Source organism: Phoxinus phoxinus (assembly GCF_949152265.1).
Source record: "Phoxinus phoxinus genome assembly, chromosome: 12".
Classification (NCBI taxonomy): domain Eukaryota; kingdom Metazoa; phylum Chordata; class Actinopteri; order Cypriniformes; family Leuciscidae; genus Phoxinus; species Phoxinus phoxinus.
Genome location: NC_136887.1, coordinates 4,441,778 through 4,466,167, shown reverse-complemented (window position 1 = coordinate 4,466,167; position 24,390 = coordinate 4,441,778). Strand labels below are relative to the sequence as shown.

General features: G+C 42.1%; 1 protein-coding gene across 1 annotated transcript; it reads right to left on the bottom strand.

Annotated features, from left to right (window-relative positions):
- On the bottom strand, positions 1-23,415 carry LOC307008042 (E3 ubiquitin-protein ligase TRIM35-like; the record flags this gene model as incomplete). The annotated part of the gene is made up of 7 exons (XM_079630596.1): positions 1-545; positions 12,422-12,622; positions 13,745-13,863; positions 13,945-13,967; positions 14,085-14,315; positions 14,421-14,516; positions 23,020-23,415. The coding sequence occupies 7 exons, from the start codon at positions 23,413-23,415 to the stop codon at positions 1-3; spliced, it is 1,611 nt and encodes a 536-aa protein (XP_079486722.1).
- Between the last annotated feature and the right edge of the window lie 975 nt (positions 23,416-24,390).

The window sequence follows — 24,390 nt, the reverse complement described above, 5'->3', positions numbered from 1 at the left end:
TTAACTGTGATTTTCTGCTGTAATAAACAGTTTAACTGGTAAGATCCTCAGAGGGGAAGTTCTGCAGGCATTACATAAGAATGGAAAGACAGTTTCTGTGAAGGACGTCCTGAATGTGCGCAGACAGTCTTTAGTTACAGGATCAGAGAATGACACTGTTCCTCTGTCATAGTCCAGCTGAACTCTCACACGCTGGAGCTTCTGTTTAACAGTAAAGTAAGTGATGGGTTGCTCTGGGGATTGTGAGCTGTATTTGCTGTCCATGTAATCCACACACCAGACATTAGACTCAAAGAAAACATGTCCCTTCCTCTGGTTTGATGCTGTGGTTATTCCAAGACTCCAGCCTGTATTGTCTCCAACCTCCACATCCCAGAAATGTGTTCCTGAGTTAAAGCCCTTAGATCCCAGGACACATGCGGACCAGTCAAACCTCTCTGGATTATCAGGAAGTGTTTTATGTACATCACTGTTCGACACACTGGTCAGATCAGCAGAGAGTGTGAGCCAAGGAGATGCTGTGTTTGGATCCAGAGTCAACGGCGCTGCAGAGAGAATAACATCAGATTAGAGGATGAAATATGATATATTAGAAATGTAAATGTAAAACATTTTTCTTTTGTTGAAATAGATCATAAATCATGCTGTCATAACATTGCTCTCTCAATTACTGTCAGAATGGATTGAGGCTTCAGGTTTAATATCAGTATTCAATAAACACGATTGCATCCTAATCAAGCTGTAATATTCAAGTTTGAATATCGATTTGTAATTCCCATATATGTTAGGGAGTTCCTGAATATATGCTCTAGGGGGCAGTGGGTGAAGGATGTGGTATGGAAGCTTGGAGGAGAGTGGAGAAGAAGAATAAAAGTGGAGACCCGCATGTGTTAAACTGATCTGAGACTCTAGTCATTTTTCCAAATAATACATGGTGTCAGAGTGAATCGCGAAGATGGATGCTGCCGGAGTGCCTGCACCGCGAATGGATTGGGAGTCACAGAATCTTCCCGATGCATGGAGAAAGTTTAAACAGCACGTTGAACTGATGTTTTCGGGGCCGTTTCGCCGCAAGGAGGAGGCGGAGAAATGCAGCTACCTGCTCTTATGGATTGGAGAGAAAGGACGGGATATCTATAACACATGGACTCTCTCTGAGGATGAAGCTAAGTTGCTCAAAACTTACTATGACAGATTTGAAGCTTACGTAGTACCAAAGGCGAACCCAATTTTTGCCAGATACAAGTTTAATGAGAAAACGCAGTGCGCCACGGAAACATTTGATCAGTTCGTCACTGAACTCAGACTGCTCGTTAAAGACTGTGGCTTCACTAATCCAGATGAGATGGTGAGAGACCGTGTCGTTTTCGGCATTTATTCCCCACATGTTCGGGAGAAATTACTCAATCAGGGTGCTGAACTAACATTAGAAAAAGCAATCGACACTGCCAGATTGCATGAGATTGCGCAGGCGCAGATGAAAAGTATGGCCACCGGCAGCATAAATGCAGAGCATGCACAACAAGTGCACACTATAGGAAAGCATGCAAAAACTGCTTTCAGAAAAACACAAAAACCAACAATGTGCACATAGAACGCCTCCAAATATGTGGATACTGTGGGAAAGAACACAAAAGGAGAGAGACATGCCCAGCAAAGGGAAAGCAGTGTGCGAAATGTGGAAAGTGGAACTATTTTGCAAAGGTTTGCAAGTCAATATTGAAATCTGTGCACTGTGTAAGTGAAAACAAACATGAAGATGGATACCCAGACGTGAGTAGTGAATTCTTTATTGACTGTGTCACAAATGCAAACACATTTACTTCATCAGAGCAAGCTTTTTCAGAGATTGAAATAAGAGAATACGGTTTGCCGTTGAAATTCAAACTGGACACGGGTGCTCAGGTTAATGTAATACCTCAAAGAGACTTCAAAAAATTTGCACTAAAAACAAAGATGCAGCAAACTCACAAAAAGCTCACAGGATACGGTGGACAGCAATTGTCAGTTAAAGGCACCTGCCAACTACACTGCAAATATAAAGAGAATGCCATGCCACTAGACTTCTTCATTGTGGACACCCAGTCACCACCCGTGCTTGGATTAAAAGCATGTTTGGACTTAGACATGATTAAGCTGGTGCTGTCTGTATCCTCCCCAGAAAAAGAGTCTGAGTCGATTGTAGATGAATTTACTGATGTGTTTACAGGCATTGGTCTATTTCCTGGAGAAAGCAACATCCAGCTGGACCCAACAGCCACGCCCGTCATTCACCCACCGAGGAGAGTTCCTTTCGCCCTGCGAGATCGGCTAAAAGAGGAGCTGAACTCCATGGAGGAGCAAAATATCATTGTGAAAGAGACAGACCCGACAGATTGGGTAAATGCCCTGTGCGTGGTCGAAAAGCCCAAAACTGGTAAGCTGAGAGTCTGTCTGGATCCACGTGATCTTAATAAGGCTATAAAGCGACCACACTATCCTATGCCTACGCTAGATGACATCACACCAAAGCTGTCAGGAGCCCGTTACTTCAGTGTAATGGATGCTAGATCCGGCTACTGGGCAATCAAGCTTTCTGAAAAAGCCTCGAAACTGACCACTTTCAATACGATATTCGGTAGATATTGATTTCGCCGCCTACCCTTTGGTATTGTCTCAGCCCAGGACATCTTTCAACAGAAAATAGATGAGATTTTTGAAGGTCTGCCTAGAGTTGTGGCCATTGTGGATGATATCTTGGTCTACGGAAAAACAAAAGAAGAACATGACCATAATCTCAGGAGGATGCTGGAAAGGTCCAGAGAAAAAGGGGTACGCCTTAATCCTGAGAAAAGAACTGTGTGTGTCCCGGAAGTCAGCTACTTTGGCCACCGTCTTTCCAAAGATGGAATCAAACTGGACCCTCACAAGGTGGAAGCCGTAAAAGAGATGTATCCACCTAAGAATCGTGCTGAACTAGAAACAATTCTGGGAATGGTCAATTATCTTTCAAAATTTGCACCAGATCTTTCAGACATAAATGCACCTCTGAGACAGCTACTGTGGCAGGATAATGAGTTCGTATGGGACAAGCAACATGACGCAGCGTTCCAAAGGATGTAAGACATCATTACCAGGGAACCAGGACCTGTGTTGTCATTTTTCGACACAAGCAAAGACCTCACACTGCAAGTGGATGCCTCCAAATATGGTCTAGGTGCAGTGTTACTGCAGGAAGGTAAACCACTTGCATATGCCTCAAAGTCACTCACGGACTCAGAGATAAGATACGCTCAGATCGAGAAAGAGCTCCTGGCCATCCTCTGGGGTTGCAAAAGATTTCATCAATATGTCTATGGACGGCACGTAACAGTGGAATCCGATCATAAACCCCTTGAATCGATCATCAGAAAGCCATTAGCTGCAGCACCACCAAGACTGCAAAGGATGATCTGGCAACTGCAAAAGTACAATTTCACCATCGTACACATTCCTGGGAAAAATATTCCAGTGGCCGACACGCTGTCAAGGAAATCGTTGCCTAGCGCTGATCACAGCCTTAGTGAGGAGATGGATCTGCAAGTGCATACCGTACTCTGCGCTCTCCCTGTCAGTGATGCGAAGCTCAGAAATATTCAAGAACAAACTGAAAGAGATGTCCAAATGTCCACGCTAAAGAAAGCGATCAAAGAAGGATGGCCTGCTGAAAGAAAGCGATGCCCTAAAGCCATTCTAGAATACTGGAATCATAGGGACGAGTTATCTGAGATGGGCGGCATGGTCTTCAAGGGAGAAAAGATTGTAATTCCCATGCAGCTGAGAGAAGAGATGCTTAAACGAATTCATGCAGGCCACATGGGAATCGAGAAATCCAAACAACGCGCTAGGGACATTCTTTTCTGCCCAGGCATGTCCAAACAGACCGCCTGCATGGTCGATCAGTGCTCCATTTGTCTTGAGCGTCGTATGTCAAATGCAAAAGAGCCTCTCATTTCCCATCCTATACCAAACCGGCCATGGCAGATTGTCGGTACTGATCTACTCACTTGGAATAGTGACGACTACATAGTGGTGGTAGATTACTATAGCCGATACTTTGATTTGGAAAAGCTCAAGAGCACCACAGCTGCTGCAGTGATCATGAAACTGAAAAAAGTATTTGCAGCACATGGGATTCCTGAAAAGGGCCAGACAATGGGCCTCAATTCAGCTCAAAAGAGTTTGAGAACTTTGCTCGAACATGGGACTTTGTGCATGTCACAAGTAGTCCGCATTAAACCACAGAGCAATGGGCTCAGTGAGAAGGCAGTGCAGATTGCCAAATCACTAATGGACAAAGCAAAAGCGGACAAGAAAGACCCATATATCAGTCTGTTGGAGTACAGGAACACCCCAGTGGATGGTTTCAGATCACCTGCCCAACTACTGATGAGCAGAAGACTACGCTCCATTTTACCAACTACCAGCCAACAGTTGCAACCTGAAACTGTCAGTGGAACTGATGTTCATGCAAGGCGTGAGCAAAAGCAACAACATCAAGCAAAGTACTACAACAGGTCCACAAAACCACTCACGCCACTAAGGGATGGGGACCACATCCGAATTCAGGAGTCGGGTAAATGGAAGCCTGCTGTAGTCATTAAACCTGCTGACACCTACAGGTCTTATCATGTGAGTACTGCAGGAGGCCAAATTTTCCGCAGGAATCGTCGTCACCTTTTGCCAGATAGAGCACAGCCTACCACTGCCGAGCCTGGAATGTCTTCGAGCATTCAGCACACAGTGCCCATGGATCAACCTCAGCAGACAGACACAAAGAAAACTGACTCTGTTGCTCCACTTTACGTTACCAGATCCGGACGTGAAGTGAAACCAAGAGCCGTCCTTGATCTTTAACTGTGAAGGGTGTAGGCGGATCGCTGCCCTATATAAAAAATAATAATAATTTGTCATTATTGTTGATTTAATTATGTTGTTTACTTTTCGTTCTTTAAGTTGCACTTATATGTTATATCTTAAAGAGTTGCACAGTTGACACATTGTGTTCATTGACATAGGATGCCAAGCTCTCAAAGAAAGCTTATGTAATATTCAAGTTTGAATATCGATTTGCAATTCCCATATATGTTAGGGAGTTCCTGAATATATGCTCTAGGGGGCAGTGGGTGAAGGATGTGGTATGGAAGCTTGGAGGAGAGTGGAGAAGAAGAATAGAAGTGGAGACCCGCATGTGTTAAACTGATCTGAGACTCTAGTCATTTTTCCAAATAATACAAAGCGGCAACCTCCCCGTCTCGCTCTTGAAACCAGCACGGAAGTGAGTTAAACTGCAATTCATCGACTGGCCGCTTGAGGCTGGCTGCAGAAGTGAGTCAAATCTGTATCTCCCCCATGTTAAAATGCCCAACTTTACAGCAGAAAGAAACATGTTTACAGCCTGGTTCTCTATGTGGCTTTGTTCTATACTGCTAATTTTGACCTTCATAACAACTATGAGGGAGGTGAATTTTTTTTATAACTCATCCGTTTAGTTGATTAATATTTAAAGTTCTGCATAATTAAGGGTGTGTCCACTTTTGAGTGACAAGTGGATTCCCGCTGTTGCATTTAGCCGTGTGTCTGCTATCTGTTAGCCGTCACTTCACCTCAGCAAATTCCAGCTGCTGAATTTGCCATCTCTGCCGTGTTTGTATTTTTTGGGGGATTATTTCATACAATTTAATACACCCATTACCTCGCCCAAGGCTTTGGATTCCGCCGTTGTCGTCGAGTATCGTTCGAGAGAACCGGCGCTGTATTTCAGTTGTTCTCCTCTGTTAACATGCACTAATGGATGTCTGACAATTTCGTTGCTTTTTGGAGTTTTCAGATTTAAAATCGTCTATAGATATAAAGGCTAACGTCACACTCGTTCTGCGGTGCCGTTGCTCTGGAACAGATTATAACATGTTTATGTACCGTCAGATGAAATCCTGCAGGTGTCAGTGTTTCTCCGTCCATGCAATAAATGCACATCCTTGAATGAGCGCGGATTTCTAGCGCAGTTTACTTGAACTTCATAGGTAATATATATATGGTTTGACTCATTTGAGATGCGGCCAAAATCAGAATTTAAAATGGACTGAATAATAAAGCTCTTTACAAACTTGACGAGTGATGCCGTGCTGACGGACCATAGACTGTAAACAAGAGTGACTGACATGTATGCACATAAATCACGCACACACTCTCAGAGTAATATTAAGTTACTGCATAATACATTTTCAACTAGCAGAATAGTTGTACAGAATCACGATACACAGTCTCACTCAGTGCTTGAAGTGGGGTGAAAAAGGTGCCGGTACTCTCTTGCATTGGCAAATCATGACATTTAAGATTTCTACAGTGAAAAAAAAAAAAAAAAACACTTGGAGATATTGCTGGTACAACAACAATTCTAGGGTCTGGAGAGGTTCAGTACATCACCCAACCCCTCACGCTAGGCTTCGGGAAACAGCACACTGAAACCATCCAATTTTTCACAATTCACTCAACCGGACATCCAGTAATTCTAGGACTTCCATGGCTGGAGAGACATAACCCCCAAATTTCATGGTCTGAGGGGAAAATCTCCCGGTGGTCTGAATTTTGCCAGATCAATTGCAGTGCTGCTGTCCAAGGCACTGAACTCCACAACACTTCCCTTAAGGGAGTGGATTTTCTGAAAATTCCCTCTGAATATCATGACCTCGCTCTGGCTTTCAGCGAAACTGAGGCTTCACAACTTCCTGCTCATCGCGCTGGTGACTGTGCTATTGAGTTTTTACCAGGAGCTGTAATTCCACGCGGAAGAGTTTACCCGCTGTCACAACCCGAGATGGAGGCTATGAAGGCGTACATTGACGAACAGCTGGCAAAGGGTTTTATTACTACCTCGACATCCCCGGCCTCCGCTGGATTCTTTTTCGTCAAAAAGAAGGACGGGGTCTTCGGCCGTGCATAGATTATCGTGGTCTTAAAGGGCACCTATTATGACATTTAAAATGTTCCTAATTTTGTTCTGGGAGTCCCCAACAACAGTTTTACATGCATGCAATGACAAAAAACACTTTTTTTGTTGTATAATATGCATTTATTTTTACCTGATTTGCTCACCGACTCCCAAATGATTAGTTCAACGACTCATCTTTCCAAACCCCTCCTTTGCGCGACGCTAATCTGCGTTGATTGGTCAGATGACCCAGCAGTGTTTACAGAGATAATACTTATTGTTTAACACGGAGTACAATGATGCTTTTATCAATTCAATTTTGTTATAATAATGATTATAGTCCACTGCTTTAGTTTGTAGTAAAAAAAAACTAAAAATAAGATAAAGAATTTAATGTTAGCAAGCATATCCAGAGTTCATATTGTAAAAGCACAATCAGTCTTTGTTTGCGTTAGCCTGATGCATAAACATAAAGTTTTTACAAAAAAAAAATGCAGTTACGTTATGAGGTATTACTCTATTCTTTAAGACAACTCCGAAAAAAACGACAAACACTTCACATATCTCAATACAATTGTCATTGAAGACCTAGAAGCTAAACGGTGCTTACACAACAAACAAAATAATTATTAAGCATGCTACATAAAACATAAAAGCAACAATTATTAATAACACTTACAGGTTGTGATACGGAGGAGGAAGTTGATGCAAATACACTTGGAACTGAACCTTCCTTCAATATCAGCGGCTCGCGAATCCAAGTTTGATTGCATTTAAGTTGGTAAAGCAATCGTTTTCAAAATGGCGCGAACAAAGCACAAGGCTCGGACTATACTTCTGTGGTATAGTTATATGAATTGTTGCCACTTAGTCTTCAAATGCTCCTCCTTGGGCAGATGGAAAAAGGTGTCTTTTGAGTCGCACTTCAGAACACAGCGGCTCGTCGCCATGATATTTTCCCTGGCCTTGGAGCGCAATAAGTGGGCGTATCGTATTCAAATAACTTGACAAGTTGACGTCATCTAGTCAGAGAAAAAGCTTCGGTCTTCTAACGATTCATAAAAATGACTCCGAGTCGACTCTTACTTTTGAAAGACAATAACTTTATATACGGTGCACTTTCATATTTCAAACTTTACAGGATGTTTTTGTTCACTTAGATCTATGTTACACACTACATGAAAGGTAAATTTCAAAATTCCATAATAGGTGCCCTTTAACGAGGTAACAGTCAAGTATCGCTATCCTCTTCCTCTAGTCCCAGCAGCTTTGGAGATGCTTCGCACTGCCCGCTATTTTACCAAGCTGGATCTAAGGAATGCTTACAACCTGATTCGCATATGGAGTGGAGATGAATGGAAGACAGCGTTTTCGACTACATCCGGGCACTATGAATACAGGGTAATGCCTTTCGGCCTGTCCCTTTTGTTAACGAGACTTTCTGGGACATGTTGCATCGTAAAGTGATTGTGTACATTGATGACATTCTGATTTTCTCTGATTCCCTTGAAGAATATGTCCAGGATGTTCGTGCAGTTCTCAGGCGCCTGATTGAGAATCAACTCTATGCCAAGCTTTCCAAGTGCGAATTTCATCAGACACGCATCTCCTTCCTGGGCTATGTCATCAGTGCGGACGGTGTCCTTATGGATGACAACAAGGTCAGAGCAGTGATTAACTGGCCCCAGCCAGCCTCGGTTAAAGAGCTACGGCGCTTCCTGGGCTTTTCTAACTTTTACCGCAGATTCATCCGCAACTTCAGTGTGATTGCAGCTCCTCTCACATCTCTGCTTCGAGGGGGAGGTAAATGTTTCAAGTGGACATCGGTTTGTACTGAGGCCTTTGTTCCACTCAAGGAGCGGTTCACGTCTGCTCCTATTCTCCATCACCCTGATCCAGAAAAGGAGTTCATCCTGGAAGTGGATGCATCTAGCACAGGTGTGGGGGCAGTGTTGTCACAACGGCATGGTGAGCCAGCTAAGATGTTTCCTTGTGCCTTCTATTCTCGCAAACTCAATTCTGCAGAAAGAAATTATGACGTGGGTGACCGCGAGCTTCTGGCCATGAAGACCGCCTTTGAGGAGTGGAGACACTGGCTGGAGAGAACCCGTCAACCATTCACAGTGCTCACGGATCATAGGAATCTGGAGTATATCAGGTCAGCTAAACGTCTCAATTCCCGCCAGGCTCGCTGGTCACTGTTTTTCTCAAGATTTGATTTCAGGATTACTTACAGACCAGGCTCCCAGAACGTCAAAGCTGACGCCCTCTCCCGCCAGTTTGATGATCCAGCCAGCGAAACCAAGCCTGAACCCATTATTCCCACTGCTCTCATCGTGGCTCCCGTTCAATGGGACATTATCTCAGAAATCACCACTGCACTGAGTCGTCATCCCGCTCCACCAGAATGTCCTGCTGATCGTCTCTTTGTTCCACCAGATCTCCGCCACCGTGTGCTTCAATGGGTTCACTGCACTCCCAGGGCAGGTCATCCAGGTATTGCCGCTACCATTCAGTTGGTCTCAAACCGTTTTTGGTGGGCTTCTCTTCAGTCTGACGTTATCAAATTTGTTCACCAATGCTCTGTCTGTAATACTGTGAAATCCTCCCATCTCAAGCCCGCAGGATTGCTGCAACCTCTGCCAGTACCACAACGTCCCTGGTCTCACATCGCCGTGGATTTTGTAACGGATCTACCTCCATCTCAAGGATTCACTACCAGTGATGCCGGTAACGCGTTACTCTAATCTGACCAGTAATCAGATTAAAGTTACTTATCCAAGTCACTGTGCCTTACTATTTTTGCCATTTTCCTCAGTAAAAAAAGGGCTGTAATGCGATATGAAACCGAAATCGGTGTCAGGAGGCAGAATCGCGACACACCCCTTCCAACTCCCAGAGTTATCCTTCCCGTCTAACACCGTCTCACCCCAAAATGTCACATACTGACGGGTCTTGACCATACGTCAACATACGACGAAAAGGGTACCCTTTAACGTCCATGTGTGACGATTCGGGTTATGGGTAGGTTTAGGTATGCGTTAGGGTACCGCTAGGAGGCGCTGCTGGTGCGCTTATGTCTGCGTCTCATATTGACGTTATAGGGGAACCCTTTTCGTCGTATGTTGACGTATGGTCAAGACCCGTCAGTATGTGACGTTTTGGGGTGAGACCGGGCTGTCCCGTCTAGATCCAATGTTACCACATCTTTAAATTACTATTAGTATTATTTGAAGTCAACATTATAAAATACGTAGACCTACACCACAAAACAAGAGAATACATTCTTTAAAATCGGCCAATTCCAGCGTTATGGACGAGACATTTGCAGTAAAAAACTTTAAATATAATATAATGAAATATAAATTATCAGAAAATGCATTTAATACCAATATATTGAAAAGTCTGTTTACATAATCCATACTCCCTTAATAAAGGAGTCCAGACATTAGAAAAATATCAGTCTACACACATGCGTTTTATATTTATATTTAATATGAGAGCAATACACACTGCGCAAACCAAAAGTAATACTACCCACCGGATGAAGAAGGGTTGGCTCTCCAGAGAACATAAAATATCCATTTTATTTTATTTTTCGTGTTCGCATTTATGTGGAAAAAACAATGTTACGGACGCGACAGCTCTCCGTTGGACGTGACGGCTTCGAAAGGGCACTAAAATAGGCTACTGCCTTTTCACAGAGACCTCAAACAGAAAGCACAAAGCATTTCTTTAAAGTGAATTTCGTTTTGTATTAATTGTATCTTAATTTGAATCAATGTTTCATCGACCAATTGCCTGGATTTAATAAATAAGTAGGCTAAATATAGCAGACCATAGATAATCACGACACGGAGGCTATTTTTATATTCAAATGTCTACTTTTAAACGGAACAATTCGAAACGAAAACAGACTGCTCTCTGCTTATGTAATCCGTATGAAATGCGCATTTCTCTCTGGTGCGTTCACTAGGCCTAGCCTACTTAGCTACTGCGAAGATGGCGAGTCAGCATCGTCAGCTTCATCTTTGCAGCCGACAATGACAGAAAACACTTATTTATTAATAAATAATTAAAATGTCTTCTTGCTATATTTGACATATTCATAATCATTACTTTTGCCAGTTCTTTGTGAGCTTGTAGGTGCTTTATTGGCAACGCCACCCTTAAATGTTAGCCTACATAAACGCGTCACCACCGCATCACCGTCACTATTTTGAGTTTGTGTCAGCTAAAGATGACAATATTAAGGTTCGTTGTACAATCTGGTGGCGACAAAGTGCTATCTAGCTACAAAAAAATACTATAACAAATTTGAAGAAACATTTGGAGTCAAGAAAGACTGTCATTAATTTAAAAAAAAAACATGTATTTATGTTAAGTGAAGTAAAGAAAGACTGTCTTTATTTAATTTTTTTTTATAAAAACATGTATTTTTTTCCAGGAAATGCTTTTTAAGTTCAACTTAAAATGTCAGGAGATACATGTTGACATTACTGTTAAAAATGCACTTCCAATAAAGTGAGTGTTGGCAAAACCGGTTGTCATTTTTATGTTGAGGCGGCGGGGGTGTCGTCGGCAGCTACTAATAAAGGCAGTAACTAATAAAGTAACTTGTAATCTAACTTAGTTACTTTTAAAATCAAGTAATCTGTAAAGTAACTAAGTTACTTTTTAAAGGAGTAATCAGTAATAAGATTACTTTTTCAAAGTAACTGTGGCAACACTGTTCACTACCATCCTCTCTGTGGTGGATCGTTTCTCCAAGTCCTGCCGTTTCATTCCCTTAACCGGCCTCCCCACAGCCTTACAAACTGCAGAGGCTTTATTCAATCAGGTTTTCCGTCTGTTTGGCTTGCCCGAGGACATTGTGACTGACCGCGGTTCCTAATTTACTTCCCGGGTCTGGAGAGAATTATGTGCAAAGCTTAACATCAATGTCAGTTTAACCTCTGGTTACCATCCTCAGGCCAATGGGCAGGTTGAACGCCTTAACCAGGACCTAATTCGTTTCCTGAGAACTTACTCCCACCAGAATCAACAGGATTGGAGTCGTTTTCTGGCCTGGGCAGAGTATGCCCAGAATTCTCTGATAAAGCCTGCCACTGGTTTAACACCCTTTCGATGTGTTCTAGGTTTCCAACCACTCCTCTTCCCGTGGGCCGGGGAGCCTTCCGACCTCCCCGCGGTAGATGCCTGGCTCCGGCGCAGCGAGGCCACTTGGGATGCTGCTCACGTCCATTTGCAGCGCGCCGTTCGCCGTTATCAACATCAGGCGGATCGAAGGAGGCGTGAGGGTCTCAGATACCGACCTGGCCAGTGGGTGTGGCTTTCCGCTCGAGATCTTCGTCTCAAGCTCCCATGCAGGAAGCTTTCTCCTCGTTTCATTGGACCATTCAAAATACTCCGTCAGATAACTCCTGTTTCTTTTCGTTTGTCACTCCCTGCCCAGTACAAAATCTCACCCACCTTTCATGTGTCCCTTCTCAGACCCGCTGTTGCCCCCAGGAGTGAGAGGAACCGGGAGGAGGTCGCTGCTGTTCAGACTCCCCCCATTGAAGTGGACGGCGCGGAGGCTTTCCGGGTGCGAGAGATCCTGAGCTCCAGACGTCATGGCGGGGTTCTGCAATATCTCATTGACTGGGAGGGGTACGGTCCCGATGAACGCTCCTGGGTCAGGTCTTAGGACATATTGGATCCCACATTAACTGCTGCATTCCACCAGGACCACCCAGACCTACCTGCTCCAAGACCCCGTGGAAGACCCCGTCGTCGACCAGGTCCTCGCTTCCGGAGCCGCTCGCGGGGGGGGGTTACTCTGTCACGGAACGCACGACAACGCCTCCTCCTGGTTTCACTAGATCCCTCTCTCCTGCATATTAGGACTTCATTTCCCATTATCCTTCATGCTCGTTATTCTCTAATCACCTAATTATGCTTTCATCAGTCTCACCTGTGCACCCTCAGCTACCCTTTATCTGGACTGTTCTGTTCTGTGTCATTTGTGAAGTATTGTTTTACCCAACCTCTGTCTCAGTGTGTAACCCTTGTTTTCTCTGTGCTTGGATTTGATCTCGTGTGTTTGAACTTGGACTCTGAACTCGTTTTGTGAACCTTTGCTGCCTGCCTCTAAACTTTGCCTGTTTGACTTCGATTCTGGATTACCCTTGACATCTTTTGAGTTCCTGTCTGATTATTCTGTGTTTGTCATCACCTTTAATAAATATCTGCAAATGGATTCGACCGTCTCCGCCTCTACGTCACACTGACGTAGCCTACTCCAGTTCTTGTTAAAACACACTAGACATGCAAATGCATGTTGTGCATTTTGGGCACTTTTTGTGTGAAATCATATTTATTTTTTCCATCAAAAGTGTGCTTTCACTTTAATTGAGCGCGAGCAGAACAGGAAAAATAAATTTCCCGTCGAAACCCCCGCTTCACTGCTGCTCACGCGACGCTCCTGCTTGACGCGCTGCTCCTCCCGGTGTGTGAATGCACTCATTGAAATTTAGACCAATTTTTTTTGTATTGGTCTAAAGTAATATTCTAATTTTCTGAGATTCTGAATTTGGAATTGTCATTAGTTGTCAGTTATAATCATCAAAATGAAAAGAAATAAAAATGTGGAATATATCAGTCTGTGTAATGAATGAATATAATATACAAGTTTCACTTTTTTAATGGAATTACTGAATTAAATCAACTTTTTCATGATATTTTAATGTTAATGTTGTGTGTGTTTATATCTGAACTATCTTCTGCACTGGTGTCAGATCTGCTGAGACTCACTGTGTTGGACAGTTTCCAGCATCTTCTTCCCGACTCTGAACGGCAGGTTACCCAGATAACGCGACGCATGAATCAAAGCTCCAGAACTCATCCGTGGATCCGGCTGTGAGATCTGGACTCTGAGGAACATTCAGGAGTCAGAACTGCAGTGAGTTTGAGTTCAGATCCACTGAGAGAAGAGATACGAGCAGCTCACTTACCTTTCCATTGAGGCGTTAAAGTTCTGGAAAATATAGAGTTTAAAAACATTTTAATATCTTATCAAACACTCTCACTGTCAATGAGTCTCTCTATACAAGTTGTTTTCTGCACAGAGAATGAAGCCAGATTGATTTGTCACCTTTAGAAACGAGACGTCGTTGTCTTTCATCATCTCCTCCATGTCTCTGATTGTGTGTGAAAGAGCTGAGATGTGTGTGTTCATCTCCTCCAGCTTCTCCTTCATCCTCTGCTTCTTCTGCTCCTCTTCCTCCCTCAGTGCAGTGACTGTAGCTTCTTCTTCGTCTCTGAGAAACTGATGAAGCTTCTCAAACTCTTCTTTAATCTGACGCTCTGTGTGCTCAGCTTGAGACTGAAATCACATCACATTCACTTCAGTGTGAACACACACTCCACTAATGTCAATAATAAACTCTGTGTCTACATGTTGAGTATTTAACTCTTTATACATCCTCACCGTGATATGTTGAATTGTTTTATCACACTTTTTCTTCATTTCTTTTCCATGTTTGAGCTTGTTTTGTAGGGACGTCAGCGCTGTATTAAATTCCTCCTACAGGTTAAGATGAAATCTGTTAAACTTATGCAGCCATAAGAGGTTTAAACATTATATGTTTTTATTGTTATATTATTTATATGTTGAATGATTCATTCCCAGGAAGCATTTGTGCCTGAAAATGGCAGGAGATATATTTGTAATTATTAATTTGGTAAGGATGAACATCAAGAAATCATGTTTTCATCAAACAAATGTGTGTTGTTGTTTTTTGCAATGGCCAATTCTCAATTATTATATCCATGCAGTTGTATATTTGTCAGTTTGTCCATTTCACACCAAGGCCTTCAGCGGTGTCCAACCTGAATTAATAACTTTTAGTAGTGTAACAGCGCACAGACTGTCTATAATTGTTGTGAAATTGCTGTTTTTATTTTGCACCGGCAGTTATAGGGTTAATGCGGGAGTTCGGGTAGAGAGGAACGAGCGAGTGAGTTCGTATTGTGCTTTATTGTGCAGTGGCTCTTGCTCTCCGAATCCGATTATAAGTTCAGAAACGGAGCCTCCCGTGTCTTGCAAGGGTTATAATAATGATCCCTTGTCAGATGTTTGAAAAAAACCTTGTCAAACAAGCCTATTGATTCTGAAGGCCTTCAGATTTCTTTGGCCATGGCAACACACATGATGGCAGAAATATGATTGGAGGATAAAAAATATGATAAAAGCTCTAACATAAATATAAACTACTGGAAGCAGCACAACCAAGAGAAAGCTATGAAATTAAGAGAATGGACTATTGGGAATAATTTAATAATCATTCATAAAAACATATATATTAAAGTGCAAGTCAGTGATTCTGATGGTGTTTAGGCCAGCAGAGAAGTCCTTGCCACTGATATTTGTGGTTGTGCAAATACAAATACAGAAAGTGAAAGTATGTTGGTATCAGTCACTTTTTGGTGTGTCTTAAATCTCGTATTATTATTATTATTATTGAAAAAAATATTAATAACCCATGACAGGTGCAGATGTTGTTACTTTTAAGAAGATTTGAACAGCAGAGGGGTTTTCAGAATTGTATGTCAGTAAATCATAGAGATTTAGTCTGAGTAAAAATAAATACTGGTCTATTGTTTACACAAATAATACTGTTTCCATGTTTAGCAGAGCTGTTTCTATCAGGTTATTTAATATGAAGGGGGAGTCCCCTTTAATTGCGTTCCGTCCATATATAGGGGTGTCGCTATGGGTGTGCGTTCTCTCTGCGTCATTGGAGCGAGACACCGTGTTTCCGGCGGGATGCGTGAATGTGTGTACGGTAAGAGCTGTTGGCAGTGACTGTAGCATGGTTTGCTCGTGGGTTTGTCTCACAGGGATTACATGGGTTTTCTTGTTAAAGGTTGGACAGGGGAACTTTGTGGGAATCATACTACAGGTATGTTTAACAGTTGACGAAAATATCATTGCAAGTAGCCGGGCTGGCCAAATTCATACTTTGTGTTACGTTTTATATTTAAGGTGCGGGCCAACGTGCAAGGGGACGTTACAGTGGGCTCTGGGTTCATCTAAACTTCTTGGATCGATTGCTCCTGTCTGCCTCGCTGTGACTGCTGCTGCTGTGAGTTTGTTTGCTGCGTCTAAGCCTCGTATTAGCTTCGTTTTTCCTTTTGTTTTGAACCATCATTTATTATAAATTCTAGTTGTTTATACTACTAAATACAGCTTACTCAACATCTCAGATTAACCTGACATTGCTAGCTTCCGTTATTGTCAGCACAACACGCTAACTCGCTAGCCTTTTAACGCACCACCCGTGCGCTCAGTTATTTATTTTTCTCTCACGCGCCCGCGCCTTTGAGTTCATAAAAGCCCAGGTGAGTAAGAATCAGTCAACAAACACGGTGAGTAATGTCTTCTCCTGTTATTGTCACCTGCACTTCATGTCACATGTTTACCATAGCCTTCTCTGTCGGCAATATAGGATTTATATGTGATAAATGCAAGGAGACAGTCAGGCTGACGGAGAAGATTTCAGAACTAGAGACACGCATCCAAACTTTAATTGAGAATAGTAAGAAGAGTGCTAGAGCTTTAGATACTATTTTGGATGCGCCTAGCCTAGTGAACTCTTTACATGAGTCGGTTCCGGCTGAAGTAGAGCCCGTGCAGCAGGGCAGATGGGTGACAGTGAGGGATCGCTCTAGTCGCGGATCAAAAAACCACTTTTCCGTTCCGATAACAAATCGATTTGCCCCGCTCAGTGAAACACCCACTGAGAATTATTCTGATTGTGCCCTAGTTATTGGCGATTCTATTACACGGAACGAGAAAATAGAGACACCAGCCACCATAGTCACATGTTTGCCGGGAGCCAGAGCGCCTGACATCAAAGCAAATTTGAAAGTGCTGGCTAATGCTAAACGTAAATTCTCTAAGATTATTATTCACGTCGGCACTAATGATGTTCGACTCCGCCAGTCGGAGATCACCAAAATTAATATTAAAGAGGTGTGTGAACTTGCAAGTACGATGTCAAGCACTGTAATTTGCTCTGGCCCCCTTCCTGTTCGCCGGAGTGATGAGATAGTTAGTAGATTGTGTTCACTCAATGGCTGGCTGTCTGGGTGGTGTCCACGAAATAATATAGAATTCATAGACAATTGGAAAAGTTTTTGGGGCAAACCTGACCTGTTGAAAAGAGATGGTATTCATCCCTCCTGGGATGGTGCTGCTCTTCTCTCTAGTAATTTGGCTCATAGTCTTAGAGATAAAACATGACAATCTGGGCCTCAGGTCAGGAAGCAGACAGACTGGCTTAACCGACCGTCTGCTAGCGGCCTCACGTCACCAAGGTCAGATAAATCCCATCACATAGAGCCTCTTTCACCTAGATATCATAATATAGAGACTGTGTCTGTTCCCCGAACTTGGAAATCAAAAATACGTTCAAACCCATCTAAGGTTAAAAATGTAATTGATCTTCAACAAATAAAAAATAGATATAATACAAATGAGCAAATGATAAAGCTTGGGTTGCTGAATATTCGATCTCTTACTTCAAAAGCGCTAATAGTTAATGATATGATTACAGATTATAACCTAGATGTGCTGTGTTTAACAGAAAACTAGCTAAAACCAAACGATTACATTGCTTTAAATGAGTCAACCCCACAAGATTACGGTTATAAACATGAACCTCGTCTGAAACGCAAAGGAGGAGGTGTTGCTGTAATTTATAGTAATATTTTCAAAACCACTAAGAAATCTAGTTGTAAATATAATTATTTTGAAGTGTTGGTGCTTAATGTAAAAATATATAGTGTAAACGATAAATCACGTTTGAAAATTCTGCTGGCTACTGTATACAGGCCACCAGGGCACCATACAGACTTTATCAAAGAATTTGCGGACTTTCTATCAGAATTAGTATTGGCTGCAGATAAAGTACTAATTGTTGGTGACTTTAATATACACATAGATAATGAAAAAGATGCATTGGGATTGGCATTTAAAGACATTATAAACTCAATTGGAGTTAGACAACACGTGTCAGGACCGACTCATTGTCGTAATCATACTCTAGATCTAATACTATCACATGGAATAGATGTTGATGCCGTTGAAATACTGCAACAGAGTGATGACATCTCAGATCACTATCTAGTCTCGTGTAAATTACATTTAGCCAAGGCTGCGAAGCCGACTCCGTGTTATAAATATGTTAGACCGATCACTTCTGCCACTAAAGATTGCTTTATCAATAATCTTCCTAATCAGTTTCATCATCTCAGCATCCCGGATAGCTTAGAAGAACTTGATATTGCAACAGAAACTTTTAACTCTCTCTTTTCCAGCACTTTAGACACAGTTGCTCCGCTGCGCTTAAAGAAGATTAAAGAACATAGTCCAACGCCGTGGCACAACGAGCACACTCAGGCCCTTAAGAGAGCAGCCAGAAAAATGGAGCGCAACTGGAAGAAAACAAAACTAGAGGTGTTTCGGATTTCATGGAAGGAGAGCTCGATTGCTTACAGAGAGGCTTTAAAAGCTGCTAGATTTGCTTATTTTTCAACCCTATTAGAAGAAAATAAACATAATCCTAGGTATTTATTTGAAACAGTGGCTAAACTAACGAAAAAGAAAGCTTCAAGCCCAGAAGCTTCCAAGAAACACAGCAGTAATGACTTTATGAACTTCTTCACTTATAATATCAGGGACAAAATTATAACTATGCAACCGTCTAATACAGTATCGCATCAGGAAGTGCATTGTAGTCTCCCTGAGGGAAAATTTGATTCATTCATTGCTATAGGAGAGGAAGAATTTTGCAAACTCGTCAAATCATCTAAATCCACAACGTGCATGTTAGACCCTATACTGACTAAGCTGCTGAAAGAGATGCTTCCAGATGTCATAGATCCTCTTCTTAATATCATTAATTCATCTTTGTCTCTAGGATACGTACCAAAAACCTTTAAGCTAGCTATGATTAAACCGCTTGTTAAAAAACAGCAACTTGATCCTAAAAAACTAGTCAATTACAGGCCGATCTCTAATCTGCCATTTCTGTCAAAGATATTAGAAAAAGCAGTATCCTCACAACTGTGTTCCTTTCTTGAAAGAAATGATATCTGCGAGGATTTTCAGTCCGGATTTAGACCGTACCATAGTACCGAGACAGCTCTCGTTAGAGTCACAAATGATTTGCTCTTATCATCCGATCGTGGTTGTATCTCTCTATTAGTATTACTGGATCTTAGTGCTGCATTTGACACCATTGACCACAACATCCTTTTAAATAGACTCGAACATTATGTTGGCATTAGTGGAATTGCACTAGCATGGTTTAAATCATACTTATCTGACCGTTATCAGTTTGTAGCAGTAAATGAAGAGATGTCTTATCAATCACAAGTTCAGTATGGCGTACCACAAGGCTCAGTACTAGGACCGCTGCTGTTCACTCTGTATATGCTACCATTAGGAGATATCATTAGGAAACATGGAATTAGCTTTCACTGTTATGCCGACGATACTCAGCTCTATATTTCTTCAAAACCTAACGAAACCTACCAATTCACAAAATTAACGGAATGCATAGCTGATATTAAAAATTGGATGACTAGTAATTTCCTACTACTAAATTCAGAAAAAACAGAGATTCTAATTATTGGACAAAAAACTTCCACACGTAATAACCTAGAGTACTGTCTAACACTTGATGGCTGCTCTGTTAAGTCTTCGTCATTGGTTAGGAACCTGGGTGTGCTCTTTGATACCAATCTTTCATTTGAAAGTCATGTGTCTAGTATCTGTAAAACCGCTTTCTTCCATCTTAAAAATATATCTAAATTACGTCATATGCTCTCAATGAATAATGCAGAACAATAAGTTCATGCGTTTATGACCTCAAGGCTAGATTATTGTAATGCTCTACTGGGTGGCTGCCCTGCACGCTTAATAAACAAACTACAGCTAGTTCAAAACGCAGCAGCTCGAGTTCTTACTAGAACCAGGAAGTATGACCATATTAGCCCCGTTCTGTCAACACTGCATTGGCTGCCTATTAAACATCGTATAAATTTTAAAATATTGCTGATCACTTACAAAGCACTAAATGGTTTAGCTCCGCAGTACTTGAGCGAGCTCTTAACTTATTATAGTCCTTCACGTCTATTGCGATCTCAAAATTCCGGCCAGTTAATAATACCTAGAATATCAAAATCGACTGCTGGCGGTAGATCCTTTTCCTACTTAGCACCAAAACTTTGGAACAGTCTTCCTACCATTGTCCGGGAAGCAGACACACTCTGTCAGTTCAAATCTAGACTAAAAACACATCTCTTCGGCCTAGCATACACATAACACATTATAGACTTATATAATTAGGCTGCATAGTTTAGAACAGCCGGGACCGGGAACACTTCCCGTAAATCCTGATGTACTTGGTACATCATAAGAAGGATGGCGTCTACGCTAATATTAGTCTCTCTGTCTATCCCGAGGTTTACTGCTGTCCACCGGAACCAGGCCGTATCCAGATCTGATGAAGGACCAGCGCCAGGACACGACGACGGCGCCGCTGACCTGAAGTGTCCACCAGTCTCTCCTCCTCTCCACTCCGACTTCAACGAACCGGAACTGTACAAATACTCTGATTCATTCTGAACTTCATACACTGTTCACTCATTGGCCAGAGGAGAACTGGCCCCCGACTGAGCCTGGGTTCTCCCAAGGTTTTTTTCTCCATTCTGTCACCTGATGGAGTTTTGGTTCCTTGCCGCTGTTGCCTTACCTTCTGGCTTGCTTAGTTGGGGACATTTAATATTCAACAATATTATAGATCTGCCTTAAAGGTGGATGATGATGAAATTGTTTTTTTGTATTATTTTCATGTTATCACTGTGAAGCTGCTTTGATACAATCTGTATTGTAAAAAGCGCTATATAAATAAAGATGACTTGACTTGACTTGACTTGTGGATGTTCCTTTTGCTGTCTGCATTGTTTTGCACCAGGGGCGGAGCGGGGGGGTGGCTAATTGGGCTTAAGCCCCGAATGTTTTGTCAAAAGCCCCGAATCTTTTAGGTTTTTTAAAATAACTTCAACTTTGTTTCATTTCCTCTCAGTCTTTCTGACTGGAGCGGCAAAAAATGAAACAAAAGCTCTATTGCCGTGCGTGGTGGCGGACGGTAATGCATCGTGCATCACTCAGCTTGTTTGCCAACTGCCAATAAAAAACTAACGAAGAATATAAATCATCTTCTTCGTCGTTGTCATCAGGGGCTGGCGGGCTGTTGATGTTTTCACCGGCGTCGTAGCGAGCTTACTGGCTAACCGGCTGAAGTTAATATGGACATAACGTTTTTTATATGGAACACTAACAGTAAACCTCACCGGCCGGAGAGAGATTCAGAAGTAGCGTCGGACGAACCGCGGACAAGTGTATGCTGCGTTCACACCAAACGCGAGTAACGTTAGAGCGTCTGGCGCGAGTGATTTCAATGTTTAAGTCAATGTGAAGATGCGTTTATGCCAGTCTGGAGGTCCTGCGGCACGAATGAGGCATTTAGCACGGCAGGCGCGAATTCACCTCATTCGCGCGTCCAGTTTTTTTTTTTTTTTTTTTTTTTACCGAGTAGGCCTAACTATCATCATTTTCCCAGATAGTGTATAGATTTTTAGGCATTCTATTATCTCAAACAGCCTGAAAAATAGTGCATTTAGCTGACGTAAATGGGAAAAAAAATCTCCCCGGGGGAGTAAGTTATGCCCCCGGACCCCCCTAGGTTTGGGCTAAGCCCCGAATGTTTACATCGTCTGGCTCCGCCCCTGTTTTGCACCCGGTTTTGACATCATCGCTTGTCACAGTGACTGTATCCTGTTTCCAGGGTTTAAAGGAGACTGGACCGTACGAGTTTGTCTGCTCTATTTGAACTGGCAGACGAGCATCATTAACTCCGTTTCAGTTCGCGTGTCGACGCGCTGTGCTTGACCCCTCGTCTATTTTGTTTATGTTCATGGTGTTGAACGCGCTCCATCAGCTGGACCGATGATTGTGGGCTGTTGGGGTAATGTTTTTAGCATTAATTATGTGCTGTGAGCAACAAATTTGAATCAAACGCCCCCAGTGGCGTCCAATTGCTAGATCAGCCACCTAACTGTCACCATTCTTCTCTGCAGTTTGTTGCCTTGTAACATTATTTGATTTCTCTGTGAGTTGTTGTTGTGTGGTTTATATTCTTCTTATTGATTTGAGTGTCCTGGGTATATTATCTATATATATTTTGTGTGTGATTCAAGTTTATTTTTGTTCGTTTATTTCTTATGTGTGGGCGACCTAAGGGCAGCCTATAGAATGTGTTCTTCTTTGTAATATTGTTGGCTGTTTTTGCCCATTTTCCTAGCATTGTCGGGTGACCGGACGCGGCACCTCGATTCGATGAGCCAACTGATGTGGTGAACTCTTTTAAAATTGTGTCGTAGATTGCCTGTTGCTCTGTTTAATGTTTTTTAAATATATAATTGGTTTACTGCGTGTGTGTGTGTTGTGTTACTTTTTCTTATTTTCTTCTCTCTTCAGAATTGGGGCAGCCAGTTGCAGAAGATTAGCGTCTCTTCCTGATTGTGGTGGTGGTTCTTTTGCCTGAGTGCCGTACTCACAGTGAGGTGTAGCGTGAGTGTGCAGTGAGTGTGCACGTATGATCGCTGTATCGATTCTGCTAAGGAGAGCCAGTGCCCCATTCTGAAGTGAGCGTCTCTGTGTCATTTTTGGTGTAGATTCTTTTGATTTGTTGGTGTTGTCGTGTTAAATTAAATGTGATATTTCTTATTAATGAGAAAATAAAGTTTTTGTTTTTGTTTTATACTCAACCCATGTCTAATACCTGACTCTGATATAACGAACCTCTGAGCCTTGCTCTTGAAAAAAAGGCATTTCCCCGGAAAGAGGCCCCGGGGTGGCGTAGTCAGTAACTTTCCTAAATCTTTAGTGTAACTCTAGTCAAAGCTGCCACATATGTTTAGCACTGTATTTATGAAATAAGAGACATTAGTCTTACCTTGTGAGATGAAAGTACTTCACTGATGGGTCTGAATGTGTGGTTGGTGTGTTTCTCTGAGTCTCTGCACACTAAACACACAGGCTGTTTGTCCTCCAGACAGAAGAGTTTGAGTTTCTCACTGTGTAAACTGCAGATCTCCTCAGATCCTGATGAACGTTTCTCATTTCTCTCCTTCAGGAACGACTCACACAAGTTTTTTAATGTGAGATTTTCTGGAGGAAAAGGTTTTGAGGATCTTCTCCTGCAGACAGGACACTCCTGAGTTTCCTTAGTTTTCCAGACCTGTTGTAGACACTCTTTACAGAAACTGTGACTACAGGACAGAAAAACAGGAACCTTGAAGATGTCATAGCAAACAGGACAAATATAATCATCTTCAGCTGCTGAAGCCATTTTCACCGTTTGAGTCTCACAAACTAAACTTTACTCTCACTTTCTTAACGACGACGGTTTAAAAAAAAAAAAAAATCACAATAAGAATCAAAGATCTGCTATCTGTCCAGAAATGAACATCACAAAAATCCTTCTGTAAAGTTTTTCTCTTTGTTCTCCATTGATTGCTTCTTTATTGCTTTTGTTGAGACAAAGTCGGTGTGACAGAAAGGAGAAATAACATGTCAGTCTCTTCCTGGTTATTGTTGTAAGAGAGAGGAGTTTATGATCAACTTTGGGTGTGTACAAACAGGTCAAAGATTTCTTCAGGTAAAATGTATTCAAAATGGACCTGCATTGAAATGTTAAAAAATAATGCTGTAAAACTTTGAATAAAACACAAAAGAACAATTAAAATAAAATAAAACTATTAATTATAAACAACCTCAAATGCGTATACATGTTTTATTTATTGCTCTTTATTTATCAGAGAGTTTCTCCAGGGTCTGTCATGATCAAATAAAATTTTATTCATGTAGCACATAAAAAAAAAAACAGCAGCTGGCCATTGTGCTGTACATCAGAATAAATATCTAAAAAACTATATTAAAAAAGGAGTGCAAAGCAATGGTAAATGGAGTTTACATCAGAAAATTCAACATTAATTTGCTGTCATGATCAAATCTTTGTCAGTGTAATGGACAGGGATAAAGATCTGAGTGACTTTGACAAGGGCCAGATGAAAGTGAAACTCAAGGCTTGTGTTTCGCACCCGGTGAGGATTTACAACAGTGTCTGAGGAGGGACGAACACACACCGGCGACAGGGTGTTGGACACCCAAGACTCATCGATGGACGAGGGCAATGAAGGCTATCCGGTCTGGTCCGAACCAACAGAAGGTGTACCCTAACCCAGCTATGGGAACACTAATCACTGTTATCCATCATCCTTCCCTCGGGTCATGGTGAAAATATTTTCCAGACTTGTGTCACACT